General features: G+C 42.8%; 1 protein-coding gene across 8 annotated transcripts in view; it reads left to right on the plus strand.

Annotated features, from left to right (window-relative positions):
- The window catches only part of TOX3 (TOX high mobility group box family member 3), a 109,215-nt gene that overhangs the window by 65,124 nt on the left and 28,635 nt on the right, over positions 1 to 15,456 (plus strand). For 7 of the 8 annotated variants that reach the window (XM_047837132.1, XM_047837129.1, XM_047837127.1 and 4 more), the window contains exon 2: positions 14,219 to 14,284. In XM_047837132.1, coding sequence (XP_047693088.1) covers positions 14,240 to 14,284 — 45 coding nt within the window. In that variant the 5' untranslated portion in view covers positions 14,219 to 14,239. Of the gene's footprint in view, positions 1 to 2,146; positions 2,261 to 14,218; positions 14,285 to 15,456 lie in introns of all 8 variants that reach the window. The other variant, XM_047837131.1, reaches the window with a different exon arrangement.

The raw sequence follows: 15,456 nt of genomic DNA on the forward strand, positions 1-15,456 counted from the left end.
TGTGGAGCGATTTTTCCTTTGTGCCATATATATTCTTCCACTAGTAGCAATGAGGAAAAAAAAAAAAAAAACAACAAAACACATCCCTTTCTAGGAATAAATGGAGTCAGGATTGGTGGGTCATGTGTGCACTTTGTAGAAGTCCTTGTAAAATGGTGCTAACATTTTATTTTAAAGCTAAGCACTTTGTCCTTTTGTAAAAAAAAGTCCCTAAGCAAAAATGTCCTCCCCAGATAGGTTGCATTTGTAACTGTGGCATATTGAGAAGGTTGGTCAGTATTTAGATAGTATTCATGTACTGTCTTTAGCTTAAAACGCAGCCCCACTAATATCCTTTTACGATTGTTTTAAGATTTTTGCATCTGCTTTATCTCCTTTTTGGTCACTTTTGCCTTTACAACTCGATACGGTTTTCCTTCATATAGTTGAGTTACTCCTCTGGAACAGGATTGGACTTTTGCTGAAGTGGGTAAAATTTGATATATGATTTGAGAAGAGCTGCTTACACATTGCTGTATAATCACATCTTTTTAAATTCACGCAAGGCAATGTTAAGGTAATCTTGAATGTGTTAGTATACAACGACTTTTTGGGATTCCAAGAATAAAATGCCTCTTTTATATAGGAATACTTGAATTCATGGTTATTTTATGTAAAATGCTAAAATAACTTTGACATCTTGACTGAATTAACATTGACATCTTGACTGAATTCCATTTTTTGTCTTCAAGATGAAAGCCAATGGCCCCTCCTTTGAAGGGATTTTATTTTATGGTTATGTGTAAGAAATCATTAGCCTCCTAACCAAAAGTAATTAAAATACAAGTCTGGGTGGGGGGGAACCTCTCTTTTTTAAAGTAAACATGTTACGAAATCTGAAATTACAGATTTCGGAAGAGCTGGTGGGGAGGAATGTAATTTTGCTTTCTCTTGCTCCAGACCTTATCAGAAGTGGGATTTAGGGTCTTGTGTGAGCCCCTTCCCAGTACAAGATTTTAGATTAAAAAACAAACATAACTGGTAAGATAGAGACAACTAATGAAAGCCGTATGATCACCCATCTGGTAAAAAGTTGTCCCTACAGAATTCAGGCAATCATAAAAGCACACAAAGATGTACGTAATCAAGATATTCTTGCAGTGTGAGCAAAAGCTCCCTGCCACTGTGCTGTAAAACACTAGGCCTGACATGTTTCAATCGCCAGAACAGCGCTGGTGGCTTCTTATGTTATCATCCTTATCAAGTATCTGAGGCTTGCTCTTAAACTTTTGGAAGTGATGGATGGTGAATTCGTAGACATTAATCCTGTTGGATTCAAATGATTGCATTTTATATATGTTTGGAATCGTCTTATCACTGATGGTTTTTGAGTGACGTACTTGAAGTATTCGGTCTATCAAGTATGATCGAGACTGGAAAATAAACACATTAAGTCACAATTCTTCAGGAAGAATTTATTAGAGGTTTGTTGCTCTCTTTTTAAATGTTAGCCTTAGAATAACGTCTTACACTATTTCTGTTTCTCCATTTATTTGCGGCAGGAAAAAGAAAAAAAAAAAAGCAACTGAGCATTTATGTAAATGGAAAGCTTCCTAGCTGACAACCAACTATTTGATACATATTTGAAACACATTTAAGATAATCCTTGGTTGCAGTCAATAATCTTATAAGTAGGTCTATCCAAAGTCAGCATAATGCCCACTTGAAGAAAGAACACTGATTGTGTTTGGATAGCGCAGAAGCAGTAATCCTGTAGTATTTATTTTTAAAACACTTCAAATATCTTTTGTTTATGCTTAATGTATGGATTGATCTATATCAGGGTTTCTCAGTCTTGGTACTATTGACATTTTGGACAGGATAATTCTTTATTGGGGGCGTTGCTCTGTGTACTGTTGGATGTTTAGCAACATCTCTGGCTTTTACCCACTAGATGCCAGAAGCATCCCCTAGTCTGTCATCTCCAGACATCATCAAATGTCCCCTGGGGGGCAAAATTGCCTGTGGCTGAGAATCTTGTCTGTATATCTTGATGCTTTACCTGCACATCTACATCTATAGCTTTGTCGGCCTCTCTGTATTAGCTATTTGTCTTAGGCACCTGGACATGATATAGTTGAAGAGCACTACGTTTTATACTTTACAGATGAAGGAATGGAAGACCGATAATGGGAAGCCGTCGATGATTTGAAGGAATTCATAACAAATCATAATTGGAGGGACTGATTGAAATTACAGAGCATCGTGAGTTTTACCCCTGGTGAGGAGAGTTTAGTTATTGAACTCAAGAAATGCTGTGATTGTTTAAAACATTTTCACTTAAAAATCCTGCAGGATATTTGGCCACTTTTACATTTGAAATTTCATATAGTTGTGTAAGAAGGGAAGCCCAGGAGACTTACTAAGGGTATTCGGTATAAATAGGTCACATCATTAGAGACCTTAAAGTTTGTTTTCAGTGGAAAGTCTCTGAGGTCCTTAGTCATTTGGTTGCAGCATGAGCTACAGAATCTGGAAGTACGAGGAAAATAACTCCCCGATTTTATCTTCTATGACTTCCCATTTCTGTTTTGTTTTAGGCTGTGCAGTACTTTGGGGGTCCATAACCATTTGGGGTTCGCCCGAATGCAATGTGGACTGAATCACGTGCACAGAAAAAGAAATAGCTCAGTTACACGTTTTTCAAACCACGCTGAAGCTGCCAGTTGGAAGTACCCCTGAGCCTGATCCTGGGGCACTGTCTTAGCAGTTGGGTACCTACTGTGTGCCAGGATATGGTGCCGCGGTGGCCAGTGAGGCTTTTATAGCCCCTGCCCTTGAGGGAGATGGACTGGGAAGTAGGTCACTTTAGCGCCATGCTGCGTGACACACAGACTGCCTTGGAGCTTGGAGGTGAACCCCGTGCAGCCGGAGGTGGGCAAGGTGGCGCCCAGGAGCACTTTTCCAAGGTGTTATTTTCTGACCACCCTTGCAGATGATACCTACTGTGCGTCTCCATGGCTCTACCTACTATAAACAAATTCCCACTGAAGTGCCCCTAACAGATGAGAGCTAAGTTGTTCTTCCTCCCAGGAATATTAGAATTTATCAGGAGACACAACCCTTTCTACACCCAAGGGATGTACCACTGGTGATGGAAATCTGCACACGAACGTCAAAACTTTTGGGGACGGGGAAGGGTTCTTTCCGGTTCTAACACTGACATCAAAGAACGTAGCCGCCTTTTTCCATCCAGACCAATAACTATTAGCTATCATTTCAGTGATTTTCAAGACACCAAAGCAGACCAAGTACGTCTATCTCTTTTACAAGTTGCTGTCACTGTATAAAAGATGCCCACAGTTTGCCGAAAACGACAGAAAACACACAGAATAGACGTTATTCGTACTATCTGGAAATTATGCTCTGAATCTTCTGTTCTGCTTATTGTTGGCTGATCTTCCTTCACTTTTGTGTTTTCTCTCTCCTCCACCTACAAACATGTCGTGAGTCTCCTTTTATCCATACAGCATGTTGGAGCTAAACTTCTCCAGAGTGTCGTCTGTAAACCTCTCCAAAGTATAGTCTGTACTTGCTGGCCCTGGCTCCTGTTTCAACCCTCCCTCTGTCCTCTGCCAAGAAGGCTTGTAGCCCAGTGTCCTGGTCAGCCAGGCCCACTTTTATGACAGGGCTTTGCCCAAGTAGTTTTCTCTGCCAGAATGCTCTTGTCTCACAGGCAAGCTCCTCTCCTACACACCCCTCAAGACCCCACTTGAATGGCTCCTTTTCTTTGAAATCTTCCGCTGATGTTTCATGGGGAGTGCTTTGCATATATCCATACTGTAGCACCTGTCAAAATTCCTACCTTTTGAGAGTGAGGCTCCTCACTCTCAATTCCTGACATTTACCAAGTGCCTCTTCCATGCAAGACCGTTTGCTCTCCCTCCTCACACAGCCCAGCCCCGACAGAGCTCTATTCTTTCATCCTTAGAAATGAAGAACAGAAACTCAGAGTGGTAACACGAAGCAGCTCGCAAGTGTGATAGAGCTGGGATTTGCACTTGGATCGCTCTGGCTCGTTCCTTCCCTCCCCCATTCAACAAATATTTACCGAGCACCTACATATCACAGGCCACCGACTGTCCCAGGGTCAGAGGAAACGGCATGGAGCCAGACATTAAGCAGAAACCTGCATAGAGTAAGGAGAGAGGGGAGAGCAGTCGGGGTCAGGAGGATGGCAGGGGCAGAGGCCCAGAGAGTGAGGAGTAGTCAGGGCAGTGTGCTTGGGGCTTAGTGGGCAGGAGCGGCCCTCTAGGAGGGAGTTTGGAAAAGCCATGAGCAGCCAGATCATCTGGGAACTTGGATTTTACTCGAAATAACATTGAGAAGTCACTGGAGTTCTTCGAGTAGTAAAACTCTCTCCCTCTGCCGATATAAGCCACAACAGTCTGTAAAACAGATAACGCGTGGTCTGCTTTGTTTTCTTAAAGACTCATTGAAATGTTACCTAGCCATTAGTACAGATAGAAAAGGTGGCTTCTTAGGTACAACGCTGTTTAGTCCTCAAAACCCCCAGGATGAGGCAAAATGCTGTTCTTATTCCCATATCGTAGATTGGGGCGGGGGGAGGGGAGGGACTTAAGCGCACAGAGGCTCAGTAGCTTGTGCACAGTTAACATGGCTAGCAAGGGGATCAGCTGGGGTTTGAACGGGCCCTTAAGACAAGTTAGGCAACTTGTCTGCCATCCCGCAGCTAGTGTGGCAGGATTGGAGTTCAGAGCCGTTTAGTTTGACTCGAGATGAAGCGTTCTCTGTATCCGCTCCTCCCTCTGCCCAGTCTGGACGCCTGCAACCCCATGCCAACCTTGACGTGTTCTTAACCGGTCTTGCTTCCGGTTTTTCCCAGAACTGACCGTGTCCACCCCGGACTCTCCATGTGCTCAGGTGTGGGTTTTGCATCCCTCTCTGCTTCTTCCCTCCAACAAAATCCTTCGCAGACCTTCCGATGTAGTACATTTCAAAATGCTTAGACTGGCCCTCAGGGCTCTGCAGAGCCTGGCTGCCGACCATCTCCCCTAGCTCACCTCCCCTTCTCTCAATACCTGGTGCCTCCCTGCAACCAGACTGGTCTCTGCTCTGCTTCTTTGAACGCAGCCTATGCACACTTTGCAGCCTCGCGCACTCCCTTCTCTCTGCATGGGACGTCCCCTCCTCCTGCCCCCTTCTGTGGTTCCACACTTGTTCCTCAGGGTGGCCATTCCCTTTTGTTCCTCTTCTGAAAGTATGTATCATTGGTCAGCGTCACTCCCGGACTTAGCCCTTAGGCTGAGAGATGTTTTTGCCCCATCACCCTAACTGGGTTTGTCATCCCTTAAAAGCAACAGTCGGATCTCCTACTTCTTGACATCTTTGGAAAGTTAGATATATTCCCCAAACACATCCTACTAGTTGGTATCCAGTAGGTGCTGGGATCAGTGTCAGTGAGGCTTTTGCGAGAAAGGGGAGAGCTGAGAGAATTACACAAAACGTGTGGCCACTTAACAGCAGGTGCATTACCACTGGCTTCTTTTCATTGGTTGTGTGCTGAAGACCTGTTGGGTCTTTCTTTTCCCATCCTCTCACTATTGGTGATGCTTGCTTGCTGGGCTAGTCTCGAAGATTGCTCCATTTTTGTGAAAAAGAAAACTTGATTTGGGAAGCTTAGTGTCTTCTCCTCTGCTTCTATTTGTTTTTCTGATATTAAACAAGTACAGTTGGGTTTGAGAGGGTGTTGTGTTTTTTTTTCCTTGCCACCTCTAACTAGTCCAGATGGTTATGCAATTTACAGACTCAGATGCATCCAGATCATGAAAATCCAAAGGCCTCCATGTTTGAGTAGAGTCCATATGTTGAGGCATTGTTTTTTCCTTGTGTGGGTCCCTGGAACTTGTTGAGAAATCTAAAACCTGTATTCTAGAAGTCTAGAACCTTTATTCCCTCCTTGGTCCAACTTAGGACGTTTCTGTCTTTCCTTCTGCTCATGAGGGTGGGAGGGGGGCTGATGGTCCCCTCATGGGTGTTTACATTTTCCCGTAAGTGAGGAAGGTAAGAAGAGATTGGAAATAATTGAGCCAAGCATTTATTGCTTTAAACAAAACAGCTTGTGCTACATCAGCATTTCAATAAGATCATCTTCAGATGTATGGAAAGCTTTATTTAAAAAAATTTTTTTTTCTACATTAGTCCAAGATGAACTAGACTAGTAGTTTTCAAATATTAGCACGTTCTAGAATTCCCGAGAAGCTGGTTAAAAAACAACGCAGAATTTTAGGGCCCCACCGGCTAGAGATTCTGATACAGTAAACTCTGGGGAATTAGGTAATCTGCATTTTTTTTAAACAGGCATCTGGTTAATTGGTAGTCCCTAGCACCACACTTTGAGAAACTCTGACCTAACCTTTGAAGCAAAAATTTCTTAAAAACAGAATATTTTAAATTAGAAAAAAAAAATCAACTGTCAGATTTAATACTCAGACTCTTGGTCCCTTGATGTTAGATTATTGGCTTTCCCTTCTCCGGGCTTTTTGCCTGCAGGCCAGAATCAGCCTTGTCCACTGCAGTGCATTTTCAAACACCAAGGCACCCACCCTTAACACTCCAGCCTCACCCACCCAGGCCTCTGTGTCTTTTTGATAAAAGGACTAGTGCATTTTTCTAGAACGAAGCTTTTTTTTTTTTCAGGCTAAGTGTCTCTAACATTTGAAATATTAATTTTATTAGAATACATGATTCTTCCCTTCACCCCTTCTTTCCAATAGGTGTGGTTTGTGCAGGAACATTTGGTGATGGATGCTTGGTTTCTCCTTTTTTGCTTGAATTTCAAGTGCTTATCTGGTGCCCTGCTTGGCTTGGAGAACAGTTCTGCGTACCAGCATTTCACATCTAGAAATTAATTTATTTGCTCATGCATTCAACACAGATTTGTTGAACACTTACTATTTATCAAACTCTCCTTGGCACTGGGACATCAGCGTAAACAGTAGACAACACGTACTTATCCTCATTAAATTTACATTCTAGGTCGGGGTGGGGGGGAGAAGACAGTAAATATGTTACGCTGAAAAGCATTATGAGAACAATCAAGGCAGGGAAGGGGACTAGAAAGTGCTGGAGGAGAAAGAGGGCTGCAAAGAAATCTTAGAGGGTAGTCAGAAGATGACCTTTGAGAAAAGACTCAAGAGGGAAGTGAGGCTGAGTGGTTCAGTCAGTTGAGAGTCCAACTTGATTTTGGCTCAGGTCATGATCTCAAGATTCGAAAGTTTGAGCCCCGTGTTGGGCTCTGCCTTGGGCTCTGCGTGGGCAGCAAGGAGCCTGGTTGGGATCCTCTCTCGCCCTCTGTCTCTCTTTGCCCCTCCCCTGCTCACATGCTTGGGAGCTCGTGTGCGCGCGCTCTCTCTCTCTCTCAAAATAAATAAACATCTTAAAAAGAGAGAGAGAGAAGGAAGTGAGCAAGAGCCTTGAGGGCATTGCAAGGAAAGAGCCAGTACAAAGGCCCTGAGGTAGGAATGTGTCTGGGGTATTGGAGCAACAACAGGGAAGCCAGCAGGGTTAGAGGAGGAGAAGCAAGGGGGAGAACATTGGCCAAGGGTCAGAGAAGAAATGGGGGGCCGTTATGAGGTCTTGGCTTCTTCTCTGAGGGAACAGGGAGCCATTGGAAAGTTCTACGCAGAGGAGGGGTATGACCGGACTTAGGTTTTCAAGGTCTCTCTTTGGTTCTGTGCTGAGAATAGACTGGTGGACATTGTGGTAGGACCAGCGAGACTTGCCAGGAGGGGGAGCATTGACCCCAGGAGGGGATGGGTGGCTTGAGCCTGGGTGAATCCAGTGGAGGGAGTGACCAGCGGTCAGTTGTGTGTGTAACTGGAAAGAGGAGCCAACAGAATCTCTGATGATTTGATGGCGGAAGGAGAAAGAGTGGATTCAAAGATGATTTTTGGCCTGAGTCACTGGAACTGAGTCATCTCCCCACCAAAGGAGATGGGGAAGGCTGTGGGCGGAGCAGGTTTGGGGAGAAGATGAGGAATTCAGTTTTGTGCATGTGATTGGGATGCCTATTGAGATCCACATGCAAATGTAGGCAGTTGGGTATGTGAGTCTGGTGCTCAGGAGATAATTATCTAGGAGTTTTTAGCATATGGAAAGGCAAATAATATTTTTGAAAGTTTATTTTCTTGCAAAAATCTTGCTTTATATTTGAACCTATTAATATATATATGTGAATTTATATATGTCTGTGTATAATTATACATATATGTGAACATAATCCTCTCTTTGTGTATACATAATTAGCAGACGTGTGTGTGTGTGTGTGTGTGTGTGTGTGTGTGTGTGTACACGTACTCTCCTGCTAATTACACATCTTAGTCCATTGTTTGCAGTTTCTGTTTCCAGACTGCTGTTGAACCCGTAGCCTTTGGTATGGACTGTCTGTATTCACTACGTCATTGTTCGTTCATGATGTGGTGTGCCAGATCCACCCCTGATAATCTCCAGTATTTATTGTCACTTGCCATATCTGGCTTGTGTTCACTCTTTGGGGCTCTATATCTCGAAACAGATTCCCACTGCCGGAGATGGTTAAACCTTGATTGTCTTTGGTAAGTTCTTTTCCACGGGGTAGCGAACAGAGCCTTTGAGAGTGTGCGAACTTTGAGGCACTGCCTTCTCATCATGTGACCGTACTTTGGCGCACTTGGTCCGTGATGGCGCAGTTCATCTGTGTAAGCAACTTGACAGATGTCCTTACTGAGGCATCAAATTGGATGGTGTCTGCTAACAAATCTAATGGGAACAAAGGAAAGAGAATTCGAAGGATTATCTTTTTTTTTAAGGATTAAATTGGTGCCATTTAGCTGTTTGGTACCCTGTAGTTAATGCAGCTTTATTAGAAGCCTACACAATTCTTCACATGGGTGTCAAAATAATTTTAGTGAAAATCATGTTGGGTGGACTGATCAAGCCGAAGTATCCGTCTTGTGATTACAGACGGGTTTTGTCTGGGCTGCTCTACTTTCTTCCAAGCCTTTTGCTGGACAAGCGAGAATTAACAATCTCCATTAATTTACTTTGGCACTTCACACGGGTAGACAGGCCATGAACACGATGGTCTTTAATAAATTTTTTTTAGGAATCCTGCAATGCTCCTTTTTAATTGATGTCCTTCACAAATTGTATTTGCCGAAGCTATAATTATCCATCAAGCCGCAAAAGCAAATCTACCTCCAGGTACAACGAAGATGTGCTTTTGTGAAATTATTAAGATACAGAAGTTCGACATGCAGAGTAATTCCGTCCTGCTTTATAATTATATCTTGGGGGATTATATCTTTGGGGATCACATCTATTAGAGCCTATCAAAGTGGAAAGGGCCGATCATCACCAGTGTACTTCATAAATGCCCCTGCCTCGCAGTGACCATTCCCCCAATGTGTAAGCTCTTTGAAACACTTGGAATTGGCCTGTTTCTTAAGAAGCATTAAGGAATGTTTTTACGTGCTCTCCGTCGTCGGTAACTCTGTTTCACCTGACGTTCCTTCAGTTGATTTGAAATATGTTGCTTTGACTCCTGAAATCACGGTAAATAATCTTAGTGTGGCTGAACTGGGGGATCGTCAAAGGAACATCAGTGGAGAGCTACCACCTAGAAAACTTGGAAGTCGGCCAAATTACGAAAGCCCAGAATGAGTAGTTTAGAAATTCTTATTTAGGTGATTCATAAAAGGCGTAAACTTTACCATGGTGCAAAATGAGGATGTTAGCTTTTTGTAAGAAGTGTTTGGGAAAAGTAAAAGAATATTGTCAATAAGGGGTTTGGAACAAGGTTTCCCAAAGTGTTCCTGCAGACTGTTGTGGGGGAAACCAAAAGAGGTGTCCCATGGCAAATGTGGGGGGAAAGGGGAGGTTTGCTATCTCCCACTCAAAGAAAACTGTGAGCTGCGTCCAGGTAGGAACGTTGTCATCTTTCTCACCGTTTTGTTGCCAGAGCCTAACGCAGTGCCTTGCACACAGTAGGCACATAAATAAGTGTTTGCTGTGAATGAATGAGCTGCAGGACTTCTCGGAACGTTTGCCTGGTGTCGTGGGCACAGGGACTCATAAAAGAGGGGCGGTAGTCTGCAGCCCTTCTCAAACTTATGGGCTTTGCAACTCTGCAACTCTTTTCTTTTAAAAATTTTTTTTTAATGTTTATTTATTTTTGAGAGACAGAACACAAGCAGGGGAGGGACAGAGAGAGAGGGAGACACGGAATCCAAAGCAGGTTCCAGGCTCCAAGCTGTCAGCACAGAGCCCGATGCGGGGCTCGAACCCACAAACTGTGAGATCATGACCTGAGCTGAAGTCAGAGGCTTAACCGACTGAGCCACCCAGGCGCCCCTGCAACTCTTTTCTTAAGGAGCGTTCTGCTAGACTTAGGTACCTGGAAACACCTCCTGGGAGATTGTAGCCTTGAGTGAGAGGATAAAAACCAAGTTCTAACATTGAATTCATCACTGAGTGAAATATTCAAGGTTCCGTGCCTATTGAAATGTTAAGAGGGGTACCAGACTCCAGTATTTACCTCTGTGATTTGGGGCATGGATCCCTTGAAGCCTCAGTCTATTTATCTATAAAATAGGGATAATTTCCTTTTTTCTAACTTGTTCTTGGGAAAATAAATTACATTTAGTCCTGCTTGGGAGAGTTAAATGAAATAATGTATGTAGAAGGCCTCTCAGGGTAATTAGAATGTGATCAACCTTTCTCCCCCTCCCTCTCTCTTCAGCAAGTGTTGGAGTGCTTCTAATATGCCTGGCATTGGTGCCAGTTTGTGGGGAGACAGCAGTGAACACAGTGAAGGCCCTTTCCCTCGTGGACCTAGGGATTTTTTTTGGTAATATATTCTGTTCACCGATGTCACTGTCTCTTCGAACGTAAAGTAAATTTAATTGTACACAATTCAGTTAAAGCTAATTGTTCTGAGGTCATTATATTAGAGATCTGCCCCCAAAGGATCACTTTTTCTCTCAGAATCAGATCTGTTCTTACACAAAATGAGTAAAGCAGGATTCATAGGTCACATTTTAAAATAAAGCAAATTAAATTAAGCTAGTGTTACCAGATAAGGTAAATCAAATGGAAAGTGGCATTCCTGTCATCCTGATCAATTTAACGATGCTGTAGGGTGGCCAAATTTAGCAAGTAAAAACACGCAATAGCGGGGTATAGTTGAATCACAGATAGAGAATACTTTTTTTTAGTATAAGTATATCCCAAATTGTGCATGGGACATACTTACACTTTGAAAGTCGTGTATTTGAAAGCCAGATTTAACTGGGCAGCCTGTATTTTATCCAGCCACCCTACCACGCTCAAGCAGGGACCCAGCCACCTGTGCAAGAGAAAGACCCTTCCCTGCACAAGTCAGTATCTGAGGCCATATTTGTAGGGGAGATACGTTACCCCCAGTGGAACAGCAACGCTTGCTTCTATTTGAAATGATTTATAACTGTTCCCGCCCAATGGCCAAGTGTTTCCAAATTAAAAGCCATTAATTAAGGCCTGCTATAGATACAAAAGATATGCAAGGAGTGCTTTGTAATTCCAGCTCAGTACTTCAGGTGAGAGCTTTTCAAATTACGTGGACCACTGGAGCCACCTGCTTGACTAAACGCAGCGCGGCCGTCGCGTGGCTCGTCAGCACACCGCGGTGCCAGCGTCGTTGCTGATTTTTCTCATTTCTCCAGGGCAAATACTAATTAATGGATACAATTCACAGCTGATTAGCTGTAGTTTCTTCAGTAATTACATTCGCATACTAACTGTTCAGAAGAGGATTTCTAACCCAGTTCTTACTTTACTCTAAGCTTAATTTGTTTTTTGAATTGTTTAGGCCCTTAGTTTAATAGCCATTTTATTTTTCTTTGTTGTTTTAGGTGCTATTAGGTAATAAGTGAGTTTAATCTTAAAAAAATACTCTCTGATAATGAGCTGCTTTCCTTAAATGGGTTTCTAATGCCCCAACAACACGTACATTTAAATAACGTTAAAGCTGGGTGGCAGGCTTGGGGCCGCTTGGGGGAGGCATGGAATGAGTGCCTGGAAGGCACATGGTGACCGAAGTCCTCATAAACATCCAAAAAGCATAGTCAGAACGGAGGCCCCGCGATTTAATTCTAGGATCATTAATTCATCAAAAATTCCCAGACAGAAACCTGTGCTTTTGCTTGCATGCATTTAATGTCGTAGGAAAATGGGGGGAAATGTGTCTGTGTATGTGGGCGGGAGGTGCAGGTGCGTGCGCACCCGCCCACGCAGGTACCTTTTTTCACTTTAAAATGATTTTAAAACCGTTTTATCGAGGTATGATGGGCATACCACAAGCGGTACCTATTTAACGTCTATGCACCTTGATGGGTTTGGACGTAAGTATGTGTTGGCGAAACCATCCCCACACGTTTTGGATATCCCGTGCCTTCAGAGAAACTAGGTACGGGTCTCTCTTAAGTGCTAACAAATACATCTTTCAGAAATCCTTATAAAGATGTTTATCCAAATGAATCTGAAGCTCATTGTGTGAGTGTGTATTTAGGAGTCGTTTTAGAGGGTGGGATTTTGCTTCCGGAGACCACAACAGCACTCTGGAACCATTAGAGCCTTCTGTGTAAATCCTGCTTAGTGCTTGGATCCCTGACATGGTAAAGTGTAGCATGTCAGTTGGGCTTCTGTGCACGAATCCTACAGGTTCAGAGTCAGGGGCCGAGAGCCCCCTAGAAATAAGTGTTGGTGGGTTTACTACGAGGAGAATTAGGTGGATCTTCCATATCTATGTGTCTATATTTATTCTCTACATTTATCTATCTGTGTATCTGTATTTCTTTTCTCTCTCTCTCCCTCTCTCCTGGGGGAAGTTATGCCTTTTACTTAATTTTTAAATGTTTTGTAAAGTCTATTTATTTTGAGAGAGAGAGCAGGGAAGGAGCAGAGAGAAGGAAAGCCGGAATCCCAAGCAGGCTCTGCACGGTCAACATACAGCCCCACGCGGGGCTCGAACTCACAAACTGTGAGATCATGCTCTGAGCTGAGATCAGGAGTCAGACATTTAACTGATTGAGCCACCCAGGCCCCCTGCCTCTTAGTCTAAATAATTGACTAGCTCTATTTACATGAGAGAATGGATGTATACATTTCACCCTTTGCAGACCAAACCTTTATGTTACTTGATGCACTGAAGGGAAGAAACAGTACACGTTACAAAAAGAAGGGCATTCTTTTACCACTTCATAAAATCGTGAAAATAATATAGCCCCAGATAATTATGCTCACAGAGCCTTTCCATATTGCCAGACTGATAACAGAATGTTTAAAGCAACAAAACGCGCCTCCTTATACCATCTGAACCTGAAAATACATTTCTGGCAAAATCCAAGTTTTACATTTTGATAACAGGTCTCTAGCAGTAAAGAGCTTACGTCTGAAATGCTGATACAGTCTTATTTGTGATGGTATGAATGGGCTATTGTGTTAGGGAATTAAATAAAAATTGCTGTGTTCATAGGATTCCGTTTATATTTTAAACCTCTTTGCACTTAATGTTACATCGAGAGATTAAATATCACTGTTTTCAACAGCTCTGATGGATACAGATATCGTTTTCAACTCTGTTTGGAGATTTGAAAAATATTCTTTAGTCTTATTATTTATTTATATTCATGCCACACCCCATTCGCTAGAAAATAGAATTTGAGTCCTGGGAATTGGATTCTATTCCCTTTAATTCACATCTTAACCTACTCACACTCGTGACATCTGTTCTTGAAAAGTGAGCTATGAAATCTCAACATGCTGTAAAAATGTGTCAAGGTGGTTTTCTTGGAAACTTTTCCTTCTCCTCTCTCACAAATGCCAGTTCAGTAAACAACACCCACTAGTGACCGGGCGGCCAAAGGTTCGTCGTGGTCTCCCTTCGCTGTTAGTCTTGATGAGAATCAACCCCGTTTCCCAGAATTCTCAAGTTAGCTTGACTCTGTGCTTTATTTTCTGAGGGAAGCAGCCAGACTACATGTAGCCCAAAACCTGTCACAGTTCACATTTGGTCCGGGTGAAACTACTCTTTTAATTCGTGACACTAGCATTCTTTACAAATCCCATCTGAGTTTTAAGCACACCACCGGGATTCTTGATCTGTCTGCATATTAACGTAAAGCAATCTGTTTTCTTTCAGTTTGGAAACAACAATAACTACATGAACATGGCTGAGACCAACAGTGCTTTCTTTGCAGCCAGTGAGGTAGGTGTCTGTCTTCATGCGTCCGTTCACGTTTCGTGTGTTATTTGGATCATTTAAAAGGCTGGAAGGGAAAAGCAGAGTATCAAATTTATCTCTCTTATGTGGTGCAAGGTAACGACTTTGGAGGAGAAAAACCTTTTGGAAAAGAAAATGACCTGACAAGACTGTCACTTATCCGGAGGCTGTTAGGAACGTTAGTTATTCACACACATCTCTTGATGAAAAGAAATGTACATGCCAACAAAAGTAAATATGTAAGACAGCACATAAAATCTGTCTCTCCAAATTGGCAGCTAAGCAAATAAGTGGTTATTTTGAAAACTAGGGGGTGGAAGAGACTTTTAATAGAAAGTACTTCAATTCCACAAAGCTCTGGGGATAATTTCATTAAGTTGCCATGGTTTGGGAAATGATGTGGGGGAATATAGTATTATAGTTTCTTGGGTCTTCAGTGGGAGTGATGTGAAGGGAGTGTTTCGTTTTCTTGTTAGATCCCCATGGACCATTACAGTACCTGGCACATAGTAGGTGTTCAATCAATACAGAGAGATGGAATGAGTGAAAGGGCACACTCCAGGACTTGGTCATAGCAGGGAAGACTGGATGATGGCTCTGGGTTTGTCTACAGCTTTACTGGTACAAATGGAAAAAAAACAAAAACAAAAACATCTTCTTGTTGCTGTTTTTACTGCATTCCCTACTCACTGACCTAGGGCTGCTGTCTGAGCTCATTGGCCTGCCCGTCCAGAAAAACCTCCATCTTGATTAGATCAGGAAAACGGTTTCCTCACAAGTGGCGAACGGTGAGATCTAAGATGCTAGAACAAGAACAAGCAGGTGAAATTGGTCCAAATGGAACATTCCCTCTTGTGGTCCCCGTAATAAAAAGTCTTCATTTTCCAAGTACGTTCACATATAGGAAACCGAACTAGCCTGACCCCAGAGGATGGAAATCATAATGGCTTTGTAAATGATCTTGGTACAGGGAAGCAAGTGGTATGAAAGAAATGAAGTTTGCAAAATTATTAGAGAAAATGGGGAAGCGAGGATTAAGGGTATTCCTAGATTAATCATTTCTGCAGTGGCCATCATCTGTCTAACCAAGAAGACCGCCTACATAAGGGATATTGTCTGGCACTGGCTGCTGTGTTGTTTGTGATAATGAACACAAA

Source organism: Prionailurus viverrinus, chromosome E2 (genome assembly GCF_022837055.1).
Source record: "Prionailurus viverrinus isolate Anna chromosome E2, UM_Priviv_1.0, whole genome shotgun sequence".
Classification (NCBI taxonomy): Eukaryota; Metazoa; Chordata; class Mammalia; order Carnivora; family Felidae; genus Prionailurus; species Prionailurus viverrinus.